This window comes from Strix aluco, chromosome 4 (assembly GCF_031877795.1).
Source record: "Strix aluco isolate bStrAlu1 chromosome 4, bStrAlu1.hap1, whole genome shotgun sequence".
Classification (NCBI taxonomy): Eukaryota; Metazoa; Chordata; class Aves; order Strigiformes; family Strigidae; genus Strix; species Strix aluco.
In genome coordinates, this window is record NC_133934.1 from 102,948,045 (window position 1) to 102,963,833 (window position 15,789).

A 15,789-nucleotide genomic window follows, 5' to 3' on the forward strand; every position below is an offset into this window, starting at 1 on the left:
CTTGGAGCTGTTATAAATGAAAAACTGTCTCTGTTACAAGCAAATAAGGCACTTAATGCACTCTTTCTGGCTGTGATGCTATTTTTCCTGTGGGTTTTGAAAATGACCTTCCTGTAAGCATCAAGGACTGTAACTTTTCAGATAAAGAAACTTGTTCTTGTTTTAAGTCTATGCCAGGTTCATTCCCCTATAGCCCACACTTTTCAAAAGCAGAAGAAAAAGTAATCCAGAATTAAAAAAATAAAAACCCCTCTGTTTCCAGAATGAAGTTACCCTGTCAGCTTGCCTTGGGCCTTAGGTGGAGAAGTGGAGATTAAAGAGTCAGTATTCCTTTTCATGTTTCGTCTGCCAGTTTTGTGAATGTAGAAAGAGTACTTGTGGCTGCAGCTAAGTATCCGACTATGGTATTAAGTATGGCATTTTCATCCTCATGCGATAAATTAAAAATATTCTTATAAGTTTATCACAAGGGGAATTCAGTATCAATACCATCCAGTCATTGATAAAGGTATTTCAAGGAGAAGGGTGAATAGCACAGCAGATGTAACCTCAATATTTTTGCCAATTATAAAGAGGCTCTTTGTGAAGCTGTGTGAATATGTAAGATGATCTCATCATTTCCTATTTACTCAATACTTACCTGAATACGCAATATAGTGTAGCTTTTAAATGCATATGCACATGAGTAAAATGTCCTTTTGTAAGAGACTTCGCTAAAAGACTGCTTTTGATACACAATTTCTTCATCTCCTCTTCAAACTGAATTAAGCTACTTCCTTCTTTTAAGACACAACTCACTATTTAGAAGCTTTGGCTTTGATTTTTCAGAACAGCCTTACAGGAAGAAACTATGTTCTTTTTCTTTTTGTAACCATATTTCTGAAGACAAACTTGTACTGATTTATTTTGATTTTCTAACAGAAATAGGTTCCTGCAAAGAACACTGACTGTTTCTTCTTCTCCCCCCTCCTTCACTCCACTGCTACAAGAATATTGCTGTGCGCAAAGCTACCAAGGAAAACTGAAATCCCTCTGTTGGGAACTGTGTACATAGCAATATATTCATACTTTGAGAAATAAGTGAGATTTTTTTTTTTTAGTTCTTAGCATGACATACTGTGCATTTCTTGCATGCTAACCACTGAATTCAAATTGAGTAACTAGGTAACGTTTCAGCAAATTTTAGTCAAGTTTAGCATCCACCATTTTAGGGAATATATCTGTGTAGCTAGCAGTCACCAGTTTTAAAACATTAACCCTCAGTTATTCCCTTTGATTAAAGGGGTTTTATATATATATATGTATATATATAATTATATAACCCAATTCTGCATAATCCTGTGTAACTTCGGTCACACGAGCCATCCCACCAATGTGGTCATGAGTCTCACCTTCCCCCATACTGCATTGTCTGCCAGACTGGGTGCTTCATGTATAATACAAATAGAAATTTAAACTCTTTGCATTTCTCAGTGTACAAAAATACAGAGCTGAACCCTGATTCTCAGTAAGAGATTTGCCTTAAGTGCAGTCTGAATAAGTCCAGGATGTGATCCACGTAGCATTACTTTTTCAGAAGTTTATGCTAAGCTGAAATGCATGGTCTGTTGCTAGTAACAAAACATAACTTCACTAACAGAGCTTAGGATGGACTAATTCTTTACTTTCATTTCTTCTCAAAATCAGTAACTTTTTTAATGGACTCCGTGTACCTCCAAACTGAAGATCCTCAAAATGAAACTGGGCTTTACTCAGTAACACCAGGTTATTAATAAACCAGATAGATTTCCCTTCCTGATGTGTCCTTCTAGATGCTGATTTTCTCAAAATTCCCATCTAATTTCAATGTCTCAGCTTGGCAATGGCAACAGTTTAAAAATACTGTAAATTAGAAAACATTTCAATTTTTTTTCATTCTTTCATCACATTGAGAAATTTCTTCCCAAGCTATAGCTTGAGCTTTCAGAACTGACTTGGGGGTGCCTAGTGCACTCTCAAGGATGTAAGAACCAGATTTAGCAGCACAGCACAGCTGGCCTGCCAGAGAATCTCTTTACAGAGAGAATTTTTATATTGAATCGTGGGACTTCCTTCAGAGCGTGGTCCACAAATCTCTCATATGAAACGTGCTTTAGACAGATGCAGGAAGGAAAGTCCTGTGTATGTGGTAATATATCAGAGCTGGCCAAATAGAGAGTGGGAATTTGCAGGTAGATGAACTTCATGGAAAGCTCAATTTCAAGGCAGTATTTCAGATATTCTTTGGATGTATAGTAATTTGGGAGCCTGAACTCTGACTGTAGATGGTTTGTATGCAACTGTGATGCACTGAATTCTCTTTCTTGAAAAAGCAATCACCTTTTCCTTCAGAAATAACTTATAAGGTTTTCATTTACCCCCTTTTTTTCCATAGTTCTGAAGTGCATGCTCTGTTCAGCTCATGACAGACTTTTCCAGTGGTGCAATAACCAATATAAAAGGTACTGAAGGAGGAAGGACTTGTCTAGGATGAAATGAACTGAAAGAGCTGGAGGATCTGGATCCTCGTAGCTATCACTATGCAGAATTGCAGCGTGCTCTTCAGTCACTGGCGAGTGACTCACCTGGTACCTTGACTTTCAAATGTGCATGTAGGCAGTTATGAGGATTCATCCTTTAGTATTTGTATAGCATGGTAAACTCCTTAGATAAAAATTGTTATAAAGAAGGTAACAGTATAATTAGTAGATACAAATGCAGATAGATATTACTAGTTTTTGCACACACTTGTGGGTGTTCAGGTTTCTGGAAAGGAGACAATATCACCCCAGACTTCCAGGCATATCAATTTTACTGTCAGCTGTAAGTGGAGTATTTTGAATGTCCTATTTTACTGAAATGGAAAAGTGTACCATAATCAAAACTTACAGCAGTACTTTTCTTCCCTTATTCTTCATAACTGATAAAGTTGGGCTAATTCATGTGGGATTGCTTTCTAAAGTGACATACAACATTGGTTTGACAGAAATGCTGGGTAGTGAGTTGTTCATATTTTATCTTTATTCTTCTGTTCAGTGAGGTTTTGAAGCCAATGAATTATCATAGCAGAATATTTAGAGCTTGGAATACAAAAGTAAAAATTTAGGGAAACACATGGATTACTGCTAGAAGCAAACCTAGTTAACTGGAGGTTGCTGAAAAACGACAGGACCCAGATCACAAGTATTTGTTCATATTACAGCTGAACCTAACTTGCACTTTACATTCACTTTACATTGCACCTTTTTACATTCATTTTTTATTCAATAGTTGAAAAATTGGAGTGGGGATTGGGGGATCCCTCCAAGGTAAGAAAGCGTCTGTGTTTGTATGGCTGCCTTTGTAAATATCTTTTTCTGTAGGTATCTGTTGTACATGGGTTTAGATATAGATACGTTCGTATGTATAATTAGGGGTATAGACATTTGGTTAACTTGAAAGCTCCAAAGTGTCATTTGTCACATTTATAGTAGGAACTTTAACTGCCTTAAATACTTATTCTTTTCCAAAGTGACTTTTTTCTTTTCCCTCTACAAAAAAAAAGGAAATGTACTTCATGAAACTATTGTATATGAAGCACTTATTAGCCGTAATTAAATGGACAATATGAATTTACTACGTCTTTAGGACTCTGGCTTGTTCTGGTTTAGAGCAAGATGATTAATGCAAATACATATTACTTGAGATAACCATTTAGCAGCTAATTTAGCCAAATTTATTACAGCAGTTAGAGGTTTTTCATTTTAGCAGACGGAGACAAGGACATGACAAAAGCAGAAGGTGTCTATGAATGCACACTGCCCTCTAGTGCACAAAACTTTATGGGATTAGTGAGGAATGCAGAGGAGAGTAAGTGCTCCGGTAACAATAGTACCCAGATTTTGTATAGGTTAGGTTTTCTTTAAAACCTTGCTGCTCCCTCCCACTGAAAGATTTGCATTTCATCCCCGTCTCCTGCACTGAAGCATCAGATACAAACCAAATCCGTTTCAACTTGGCAATATTTTGGCTGAAGTATTACTTTAAACATCTGCATTTTTAAGCCTTCTTGCTGTGCGCATTTAATAGCACTGTTTCACATTACTGATTGCTTTTACTTGTTTCTCTGTTTCCTAGCATATTTCAAACGTTGGAGAGAGCTGTCACTCTTTGGCTCTAACCAAGCCATTCTGTGCCTCCCTTAGGCCTCTTTCTCAGTCTGTTGGTGGATTTACTTTGCTTTGGTAGAAAGTAAATCCTCCCAAGACTTTCCCCCCACTGACCAATGGAGATTTGGTTCATCTGAGAACTATAAATTCTGTTTGACAAGATCAAAGAAACAGATGTATAAGTTCAGTGGTTGATATTGCCTGCAATAAAGAGAAATGATCAAAGCAGCAGGGGTAGAGTATCTTCCCAAACCTTTCAAATACCCAGAATCTCAAAGAGGTCTACCTAGGAGCTATGAATAAATCACATATAAATTTGCCTCTTTTTTTTCCTTTTCTTTTTTTACAGTTTGACATTGAGTGAATTGAAAATGTCCACACAGCGATAAGCATTCTGTGAACCAAAGAGATTTGTAGTACTTTTTACTTTTCTTCTTCCACTAGAGTTTCCAAAAACAGATTAAAATTCTACTTTAAAACTTACAAAACATACAGCTAGTTATACTGAACTTCAGATCCTGTTTGTCATCTTACTGGCATGCTGCATTAAACCTAAAGGAAGCAAAGTGTCTTCTGCTTATACTTGTGGCATGTGGTACAATGAAGATCATTTTACCACATTTCTGACATGTTCTATATCTTGCTTTTGTTTTGTTTGTATTTTTTTGCCAGTGCTGAATAAGGGTCAATGTGTAACAAAGTATTACCGCTGGATGCAGAAGAACGGAGGTTATATCTGGATACAGTCTAGTGCAACCATAGCTGTCAATGCCAAGAATGCCAGTGAGAAGAATATCATCTGGGTCAATTACCTTCTTAGGTAGGTCTTCCAGTCACTTCTCTCACTTGAACTGCTGTCTCTGTTGCTTGTCTCTCTTGGAGAGAGTTTTAGGGAAAAAACAAAAACATTGCCTACTGGAGAAAGTTAAGAAGAGCTTTTCATATAGTCGACCTCAAAAACAGCGTCATTTGGTTATTTTTATTGAGACATCTGTCATGTCTCAGTACGCTGGAATTATTATGCTGCCTTAGCCTTCAGATAAACCCTCCACCATTGTATTGCATGACTCCACTTCCCTGAAATCTACTCAACCTGAGCTTAAAGATAAAAATGATGCACACCAACTTTCAGTAGTTGTCTTATAAAATCTGGTGTGAAGTGTTGGGCAGTGGTTTATCTGATTATTGAAAATGCATAGAAGCAAACTTCTGAAATACTACAAAAAAGTCTCTCTGAAAGGTGTTTGCCAGTTCACTTCAGAGTGAGGAATTTTCTCAGGAGAAAAGCCTTGAAATAGTATGTTGCTCCTGTAACCATCAGACAGTATGCGCACTGAAAAATGCAAAATAGGATTTAAAAATAAAAGTAGCAATTAAAACTGTTTTAAACTATTAGAACTATTATAAACAGAACTAGTGGTAATATCTTGAATGAAAGGCTCTTCCCTGAGAAATTCTGTTTTACCAAAGCCCAAGTATTTCTAAAGGACTGGTTTCTGAGCTTGAGGGAAGACCAGCAGTCACTGAGAGACAGTGAATTATAAACCTGACCCTTTTCATCTGAAAATACCTTTCAACACATTCTGTTTTGTGAAAATGTTCAATAAGATTGGAGGATTTTCTGTTTCATTCCAGAGCAGTACAAACAAACAAATAAAATTTGAAACCTTGAGATGGTCATGAAATGCAGTTGTCATTTTCTGGCCTGTTCTCCTTTTAAGTTGCTTGTCATGGTTTGTTACATTCCCTTTGATGCCATGAAAGTTCAAAGTGATGTCTAGGGGTTAGATTGGGACTTATTATGCCAAGTCCAGCAGGCCCTGAAGAGACTGTGACTGCCTAAACTTGCATGTTGAAATACTTTTGATTCCCCTTTTGGGGAAGAGGAAGAAGCAAACCCTGGCAGGAGAGCATCAAGGGATAATGTGGAAAATGTTCCACAGTGGTGGAGTGTTCATTGGGGCTTGCATGTTTCTGTCCTGCTATGACTGAGCACGGGCATTTCTGAATAAATCCTTAGTCTGCTACTTTTTTGCATCTTTCTGCAAGAGTGAGGTAGAATGCAGCATTTCAAGAGGTCAGCTTAAGCCTGCCAATTCTGAACTGGAAGTACAGCTTCACTGCCCCAGTCCTAACAGGGCTTCAAAATGCCCAAAAATGTGCTCATATTCTAGTTGGAAAACTGGTCTGTAAGAATTATGAACAGCTGCCTCTGTCCCCTTTGCTCCCTTCCAGACATAGTCCACAAATGTCACACAAAGTTATTTTCTCTCCCAACAGAATATACTTGACAAAAAAAGAAAAGCAGTGTGGTCTTCCCCAAGTCTCCTCCCAGAACTTGATTTTTTTGCTGCATTCTCTTCACCTGTCTGTTAGAGAAAGATTAACTTCTCCACTGAATTTGTATTTTTAATTTAGATTTCTGCTAGTACTGGAATCCACAAAAGATCCAAATGTCCAAATAATATTTTAATGAAAGATCAAGGCATAATTAGGTCTACTCTTAGCAGGAGTACTGGTCTGTATACATTTCCATGCATTAGAAAGTATGATTCAGCTGTCTGTAAAAGGATAGACTAATTATAGTGACAGGGAGGATTAATGCTGTTCTTGTTCTAGCAACTTGTTATTCACAGTGTGAAAGCCCTCAAACATCTTTCGCTTGGAGGGGGCAAATTTTGGGACTGCCCTGGGATGCAACAGAATCAAGTCACTTTGTCAGGACAAAACCATAAAGATGGTAATCATAAGAATGGCATTTCAGTGTGAACTGTGTGAACTCTGAATTTTCACAGTACACTGTAATAGGCTGAATATGAGCACACTGTCATTGTGATAGTGTGGCAGTCACCCCTGGTGCTGCCTCGTGTTGTTCTACGCAGGACTGCGGATTTTCTGCTCTATCACCAGGCTGGAATTTGAATTGCATAGAAGTGCTCACCTATTCAAAAATTATTAAATACTTTGTTTATTTTCAACATTCCTATGCCACTTACGTCTAGCTGTGTCTGTTCCCCTGCCTTTGCACGGAATTGGGAGAGGAACACAATTTGAAAGGTACAAACCAAGAAAAAGCGTAGGGTTGGTCTTGGTTGGTTTTTTTCAGTTTCTCTGGTAGTGTAGCTTTTTTACATTGCAGTCATGTTCATTGCTAACAAGTCACAGGTGAGCACCACATGAGCAGATGAAGATATGATTATAATGGGTGTGTTGACAGTTCTTTATCCCTAACATATGCATCTTAACATGCACATGTGCATCTGTCATATAGTTAGAGTGGTTGCTTTTGGTTTCTTGGTGATGTGGATGCATGTGTGCAGTGTTTAAAAAAACGTATAAACTTTTTTATCTATTTTTTGGCCAAATTCTTTTGATCAGTGGTCATTTTCTCTAGCCCTAACTGAGCACCTTCTTACTAACTTTATGTGTGGTCTGCTTGATTAAAGTGTGGAAAATGGGAACATTGAGAAAAACAGGTATTGAAAGGGCTCTGGCAAGGTTGATAGAGAACATTGTTACAGAGATAACTCTAATAGACATTGCCGGTGGGAGAGAAACAGATTGGAAAAGTTAAAACACCCTCTCTGTCCTTCCAGGCACAGTAATGGGATCGAAATCGAGATATTTTGTTGTTGGATGATTACACAGTGTAGCTTTACTGTTAGATATCACACAAGCCATGGTGTCCCAGTTCAGTAAGAATGCTTTGATAGCTCTAAAACTTCACTAGAATCAAATGAGTTTTAGTACCTGGTCAATATAAGTATTTGACAGCAGTATTAAAAGAAACCTTCATAAAATCCCTGCTGTGAAGCTCTGAGGAGCAGAAAATATATGTTTCTGTGTTTGCTCTGCTATTCTTCCTATTTATGTTCTTTGTTCCTGAACTTTGATATGGAAAGAGGGAAAAACCATGAAACTGCAAATCATCCAACTGTGTTTATATTTGCTGTCTCCTCTTCAGTAACCCAGAGTACAAGGACACTCCAATGGATATTGCACAACTTCCTCATCTGCCAGAAAAAACCTCAGAATCCTCAGAGACCTCTGACTCTGAATCGGACTCAAAGGACAACTCAGGTAAACACACATGGTGTGCCTTTACACGCACAAAAAGTTCATATCATGAGAGCCCCATGGTTTGCTTTCTAGTTGCTTTTACTTCTCAAGGATTGTTCCATTTTAACAAAACAAAACACAAAAAAATCCTGTAAAATGACATTGAAAAACACTAGCAAAATCTTTTAATGATCTCAGCATTTCCACAGTGTCTCCATTTCTTCAGTATTTCTCTTCGCTCTGTACATGCATCCTTGCCTGCATTGCACTGAACTGAATATGTGATTTCTCAGCTAAGCTTCATAAACAGGTATTGTGCCTTGTGTAGAGGACCTGGGATTGTAACTGTTGAATATAATTCTAGTTCTTATCTTCCCAGAGTAGACATACGTTCTGAAGATAAGTCTCTACTGTCAATCTTTATGACCCTTTTTCCTGTATAAATACATTTTTGAAGAGTCTCACTAGGGAGCAGTGAAGACTGAAAAATTTGAGGGTTTTCTTGGGTTAAAGGAATTATATTTTATTAGAAGGTATGGGTTCAAGCACTTGTTTCTAAGCTCTTTACGTCTGGGACTTCAGCTGTTTTTTAAAAGCTAAATGTACTTGTCAAACTCAATGTGTAAATTAGTCCTACAGATGGTCCAGTGCACAGATGGTTCACACGTTCCCCATTAGTTTTAAAAGTGGTTACCTAGGTACAGGTACATATCATCTGGCTTTGAAAGGAGCATGGTTTCCTGTGGCCCAAGAACTAAAGATGTTACTCTGCTGTAGTATGCAATATATATATATATATATATGATTTTTCTGTCATGTCTATGATAACAACCAAAAAAAGAATCTGGAGAAAATGGACCACAGTGACATAAATCAAGCAAAAGTAAGAAGAGGATCAGTCCTTAATGTTATATTATATGATACGGCTGTTCTCTTTCATCTTTTGCCTTTATTTGTTCTCCTTTGGCAGCCTGGTTCGATGGTTTAAGTCAACGTTAGACACACATACAGGCTGACTGCCCACCGTCATTGACAATCTCTTCACCCATTCCCAGTGCTTCCTTTATGCTGTCTTGTTCCTAAATAGCCAAATAACACACATGTGGAAAACAGTTTGCATTTCCCATGTGCACTGTAAGTTTCTCCAGGTGAGAAGTGCATGTGCATTCATGACTCCCAAGGCTGATGCAGAGCAAGAGAGCATTCTTCAAAGGTACACAGATGTGAACATCTCAGAAGGAGATGTCTGGGAGTCTTGGAAGACAGCAGAGGCAGGGCGTTGTTTCATACAAAAGAATTAAATAGAAATGCCAAAGTACCTGAAATCAGAACAGCATCTTGGATGAAACCAACAAGTTCAGTTCAAGCTCTGATAAAATCCCAGGCAAACCTTGTGCAGCTTTAGACTACCTCACTCTAAGCCCACTCTAGCCCAGCTAGAAACCATGGCCATAAAAGGAAGCATCTTCAAAAAAAGAAAAAAAAAAACAAATGTAGGAGAAATTCAGCCCTAGGTGGAACAAAAAGATGAATGAGATTTAGGGGTCTGTGGCTGTGTGATGGTTTAGGCCCTGCCGGGATCCGAGACCGCGCTGCCGCTGCCCCTCCCCCACCATCCGACCAGACGGGAAGAGAGTGAAATACAAACCCCGGGGCTGAGATAAGGAGAGGTTTAATACAACAGTGCAACAGCAACAAAGCAAACAACAACAACAAGAACAGTAACAATAGCAATAACAGTAATAACAATAAACAGAACAAAAATGTACCGATTGTACCGATACAGCAGTGAGGAGAGCGACCACACAACACGCGCGTTCGCCGATTCTCCCATGCTTGGGTGCCCGGACATGACGTCAGCATGGTATTGAATAACCTGGCTAGAGCTTCCCCCCACTGCTGGGGAAACTTAACCCTATCCTAGCTGAACCAGGACAGGCTGTTACTTTGCTTCTGTGGGTTTTATTTTTCAAAAGGAAGGGTCTCTCTGCTGCTGGTCACTCAAGCAAAAGTCCCAATAAGTGCCTTGTGAAGTACATGCCCTGAATTCTCAGGCATCTTCCCTGTCAAACCCACCTTCTCCAGCACTTCTGGGAAACTGCTTGGTATTGATGGCTCCAGGAGTAACCAATCTTTAGAAGAAAACTGGCCCTTCCCCTCTCCCCCTAAAATGAGTATATTGAAAAGAGTAGTACTTGGCTCTGATGAGTGAAAAAACATCTTTTATTTCCCAACAAAAGATTCCTGGCCAGTCTGTAAAAGACGAGGTCTCCTGAAGCCTTTCATGACGCTTTCAAACTTAGTATGATAATGGAGCTCATTCAGTCTCAAAGCTGCTTTGGCTGTCTGAGTCCAGTGGGCTAGAGTGTTTATCTCATCCCAATTAGAATTAGGTAAAAATCTAAAACACAACTAAATGAATTCAGGCAAGAGGAGCGACAGCTTCTCAGAGCTGTAGCTGGTCTATTTTCAATGGCCCTTAAATGATTTGGATCAACCAAGAATTTAATTCACTGCCTGAATTTTTTTTCTGGTTTTTTGTTATTTGGTGCCCTTCAGGGGAATATGAGAAGACAGTCTAGCAACGTAACAAAATTGTTTTAACTGGTTTATTCACTCAGATTTATACACATATGACCTGCTTCTCCTCTCACACGGGAGGAAATCAGCGGTAATTCCACTGAAAGCAGAGACACTATGCCACTTCTAAAGTGGAAATGGTGAGAGGAAAATGAGATGAGAGGACTAGAATCTTCATTAGTAAATAGTGCTACCCCTGGATGCCTGCCCACTGTAGGAGAACACGGATGTGAAAGAACAGTCACCAGAACATAACGGTCATAATGGGATTGTTCACTGACTCCTCTTTGGATGACACAACTACAGTGATGTTTTGCGCACAGTTGTCAAAATGATTCTTGTCCAGCAAGCAGATGAAAAGGCTCCCCTCAGTCAAGGTGCAGGCCATATAGCAGAGGCTTTTAGTGCATTAACAGTCCTGAGTCAGAGAGATTCATGGTGATCAAATTCTCCCAACACAATGTTGCAAAAAACTGAGACACTACAGAAGAGAACACCTTTTGCCAAAAAATCTACAGCAATCAAATCTCATTGGTAGGTAGAAATCAGGACTTGGGTTATAATATTATGTTCCTGTTGCTAATGGTTTGTTTCACTTTCCTTTTGCTCCAGAGGACAATGAGAACTCAAAGTCAGATGAGAAAGGAAACCAGTCAGAAAACAGTGAAGACCCTGAGTCTGACAGAAAAAAGTCAGGAAATCAGTCGGATAACGAAATGAACTGTAACGATGATGGGAACAGCTCCAGCAACCAGGACAGCAGGGACAGTGATGACAGCTTTGAAAACTCTGACTTCGAGAATCAAAAGGCCCCTGAGGACAGTTTTGGCACTCTTGGCTCTATGCAGATCAAGGTGGAGCGCTATGTTGAGAGTGAGTCAGACTTGCGGTTGCAGAACTGTGAATCACTGACCTCGGACAGTGCCAAGGACTCAGACAGTGCAGGGGAAGTAAATGCCCAGTCTTCCAGCAAACATCAAAAGAGGAAGAAGAGGAGAAAAAAGCAAAAGGGAGGCAGCATGATCCGGAGAAGGCTGTCAAGCACCTCAAGTCCGAATGGACTTGACTCAGCTTTGGTGGACCAGCCCCAGCTGCTCTCGTCACCAAACAGTGCCTCAGTGCTCAAAATTAAAACAGAAATCTCAGAACCTATCAATTTTGATAATGATAGCAGTATTTGGAATTACCCACCCAACAGGGAAATCTCAAGGAATGAATCACCGTACAGTATGACCAAGCCCCCCAGCTCCGAGCACTTCCCTTCCCCCCAAGCCAGCAGTAGTTTACATGTCTCCATTCCAGACTCTGTTCTCACCCCGCCAGGGACTGAAAATACTGCCAGCCGTAAAACTCAGTTCAGCACCTCATCCAACTCGGCCTTGGCTCCTGTGTCCTCTGACCCTTTGTCACCCCCACTTTCAGCATCTCCACGGGACAAACATCCAGGAGGTCCCACAACTTCCAACTCTTTGTTGTACACTGGGGATCTGGAAGCCCTTCAGAGGTTACAAGCAGGCAATGTGGTGCTTCCTTTGGTTCACAGGGTAACGGGAACCCTTGCTGCGACCAGCACTGCTGCTCAGAGGGTCTACACCACTGGCACTATTCGGTATGCTCCAGCTGAAGTTACTTTAGCCATGCAGGGCAACCTCCTCCCCAACACCCATGCTGTTAACTTTGTTGATGTTAACAGCCCCAGCTTTGGGCTGGATCCTAAAACACCGATGGAAATGCTCTACCACCACGTTCACCGACTCAATATGTCGGGACCATTTGGAAGTGCTGTGAGCGGGGCCAGTCTGACCCAAATGCCTGCAGGGAATGTGTTCACAACTGCCGAAGGACTTTTTTCCACTCTTCCATTTCCTGTGTACAGCAACGGCATTCACACTACACAGACTCTGGAACGGAAAGAGGATTGAAATATGACCACATACTGTGTTCAGTGTTATACTCTGAGGCATAGACTGTGTTTTAATTTAGACCTTTAATTCTAGCACTTTGAATTTGAGCAGGTCAGCTTATTCTCTCAATATGATGGTCCCCATTTCATTCCCCTTCTCTTTAACTTGACTTATTCTTTAATGTAAAGATATTTTTTTATTTTTGCCTTCAGAGAGTCGAAGTACCAGTTGCCTGCCATTTTGTCTTCTTCTAAGATGTGTGTTTTTTCCTTTGCATCTTTATTAAGATGCCTTTAATATGTGTATGCCTCTGCCATAGAATACTCAGTGTTGTGGTAAAGAGATTTTAAAGTGACAACCATTGGTTTTACTTCAAAATGATCTTGATATGATCAAGATTAAAAGAGACAAGCATAAACAATGTGCCCTGTTTGACTAAGTCAAATGAAAAGGGGTTTTTGTTCCTAATTCCTTTAAAAATAGGGGATAGTATTTTAGAATTTTATGCAGAGTTTAATTCTCTTTTTATGGTTAAGATTTTCTTACTTGCACATAAAATAATTTGGGTTCTTAAAAAGTTAATTTCTGGCCTGTGACTAGAATGTTAAAAAAGTTGGACTAAATGTTAATTACTGAAACTTTAACTTAATTTCTAAAACCATGGTGCTATCATTTATTAATCTGTAATGTCTTCATACAATATGCAGCTTGTGGGCTGGGTTTTTTGGAAAGAATGTGTTCCGTACTGGTTTATAGTCGGGTGCTGCAGTCTCCTTGGTTAGTTAAGACAAAAGCCCTCATTAACATTTGCTGCAGGACTTAATATTTTTTACCTCCAAACTAACAAGCATAGCCTCACATCAAATTTAAATGGGTCAGGAAGCCTTTTTCAAAAAGTGCTTAAAAACAAAAAACTCAATTTAATTGACGCGAGGAGCAGTTTCTTAGGTGCATATTGTTTTGCTTTATTTTTTTCTCAGTGTAACTGAGGCTAATTTTACAACGTCAAATAACACTTCAGAGTAAAAAAAAAAACCAGAAGAACTATTTAACATGTTTTGTTTTGTTTTTCATTTAATATTATAGAGGGAAGGTTGTAAATTTCTTTCTGTTCTTTGATTTGGGTATTTTTTGTTGTTGTTTCCTTATTTCTAGTGTTGAAACCAATATGTTTTAAAACTAAAGAATGGGTTAATAAGCTTGAAATAGATAACTACAACTGAAAACTGCACATTAAGTAAAAGAAAAGAAATCTCCTATTTTGTCTTTGTTGCCAGAAATCACAGTGTAGTGTCAAACACTCCAAATGACTGTCAAATATAAATTCTTCTTCCACTCCATCTTTGGCAGCTGTTTGTTAAGGCATCTAATAACAGATGTGAGAACTGTAATGTGTACAATGTGTAAGTGTCCTTGGCTGTCAGTCCCATTGCAGTTTCAATGTGTGTTACTATATGCAGTATATACTAAGCTAATGTAGTTGTTTTGTCCTTTGTCTTCTCTGTGCTTTATCTCTAGTCCGGAGTGGTAAAGTCCCATTCCTGCAGTCCTAGTGAACCAGTGATTCTTGGGGGTTAGTGGTTTTTGTGTGGTGGCCTTCCTCTGTAATGTCACCTTATGCTGCTTCCACTGTCTGTATACCTTTTAATTTCTGCTGTTGCTTTGCTGTTGTGTATTCTCAGACCTCTCTCTCCCCCTTCCTCTCTCCCCATCTCTCCACACTTTTCCCTTCTCTCCTTCTCTCGCTCTCTCGTTCTCTCTTCTTCACTCTCAGAGATAAAAGACTCTTAACTAGCTCAAGGTTAATGGAGCCATTTTTCCCACAGAGGAATTCTGGGTATGACTTACTCTTCCAGTGTACCCCACAATGCACTACAGAGTAATGCTCAGATATATTAAGCAAATTGACGCCATATAGCCTCAGTTGTTAACATTCCCAGAGTCCCTTGTGCTCAAACTGTAAGCAGAGGGTGCATTTCTTTGGTTTTCTCCCAGGTAGGCTGGCGGAGTAATACGTAGAGCAATTACCAGTGAGATAGGAAATGCTTTCAAAGGTCGATCAGCATTGTTTAAAAAGGAAACTGAGCTTAGAATTGTCATATATATTTGCTTATGTGTGCAATGCTAATATATTAACTCAGCTGTCCTTTGAATTTTTGATCACTCACTGCATTGAGTCAATTCCTGCGGTAGCTTTGAATTTGAGAAGTAGGTCCAAGCCACAGCGGAGTAATAGCAAAAAAGGAATTGAATGCCACAAATTTAATTAATGAGCTTTTAAAGGTTCCATTAGAAGGATTTAAGTAGGTCTAAAAAAGGTGAGAAAGCTGATTGGGAAATTCAAAGTTTAATTTTGGAAGCTCTACTCTAGCTATGGAACAATCAAAGGAGTGCACCTATCAGCTACAAAGAACAGCTAGACAGCTGTTGTTGTTTTGGGTTTTTTTTATAAATGTTTCTGTGTTGTGTCAAAATGATTTCTGGTGATTTAAACTAACAGATAATCACAGCTGCTGTCTAAATCCATAGTGTTTAAAATTACAAAATGAAAAAAAAACTTCATTACCTGTGAAGACTGTGTCTGTGTTTTTAACTATTTCTTGTACAAATATATGAAATCTTTTATGAGGAGACTGGTGCCAAGTAGCTGAATAATGGGGAAAGGGATTCTGTTCGTATAAATCTTAGCAGTGTTACCAACTCTACAATATAAAAAAAATTAAAATGTTAAAAAGTGACAGCTATGGTACATTTATTTTGTGTTAAGCTAACCGAATCTAACTTCTTGAGTGCCTGGCTTATTTGAAACATTTTTTTCATTGATCATTGATAATGCTGCAAATCAGAAATGTACATACTTCATTTACAACAGGGTTCTTTTTATACTTTTGTAGATTCTCATACATGTCATACATGGTTGTCTTTATGTAACTTAATTTTTTTTCATCCCGCAGGTGCCATTTTCATAATAAACTTCTCTTGGATTTGTTACTATCTGGCATCATTTCTTTTACATATAACCATCCTGACTAATGAATGCTGGTAGTATTTGTTTGAGCAGGTATTTTTTAATTGTTTTC

General features: G+C 38.9%; 1 protein-coding gene across 2 annotated transcripts in view; it reads left to right on the forward strand.

Moving 5' to 3' along the window:
• The window catches only part of NPAS3 (neuronal PAS domain protein 3), a 622,845-nt gene extending 607,144 nt beyond the window's left edge, over nucleotides 1–15,701 (forward strand). For both annotated transcript variants that reach the window (XM_074824597.1, XM_074824598.1), the window contains exons 9-11: nucleotides 4,839–4,986; nucleotides 8,131–8,246; nucleotides 11,418–15,701. In XM_074824597.1, coding sequence (XP_074680698.1) covers nucleotides 4,839–4,986; nucleotides 8,131–8,246; nucleotides 11,418–12,727 — 1,574 coding nt within the window. In that variant the 3' untranslated portion in view covers nucleotides 12,728–15,701. The remainder of the gene's footprint in view (nucleotides 1–4,838; nucleotides 4,987–8,130; nucleotides 8,247–11,417) is intronic.
• The last annotated feature ends 88 nt before the right edge of the window (nucleotides 15,702–15,789 follow it).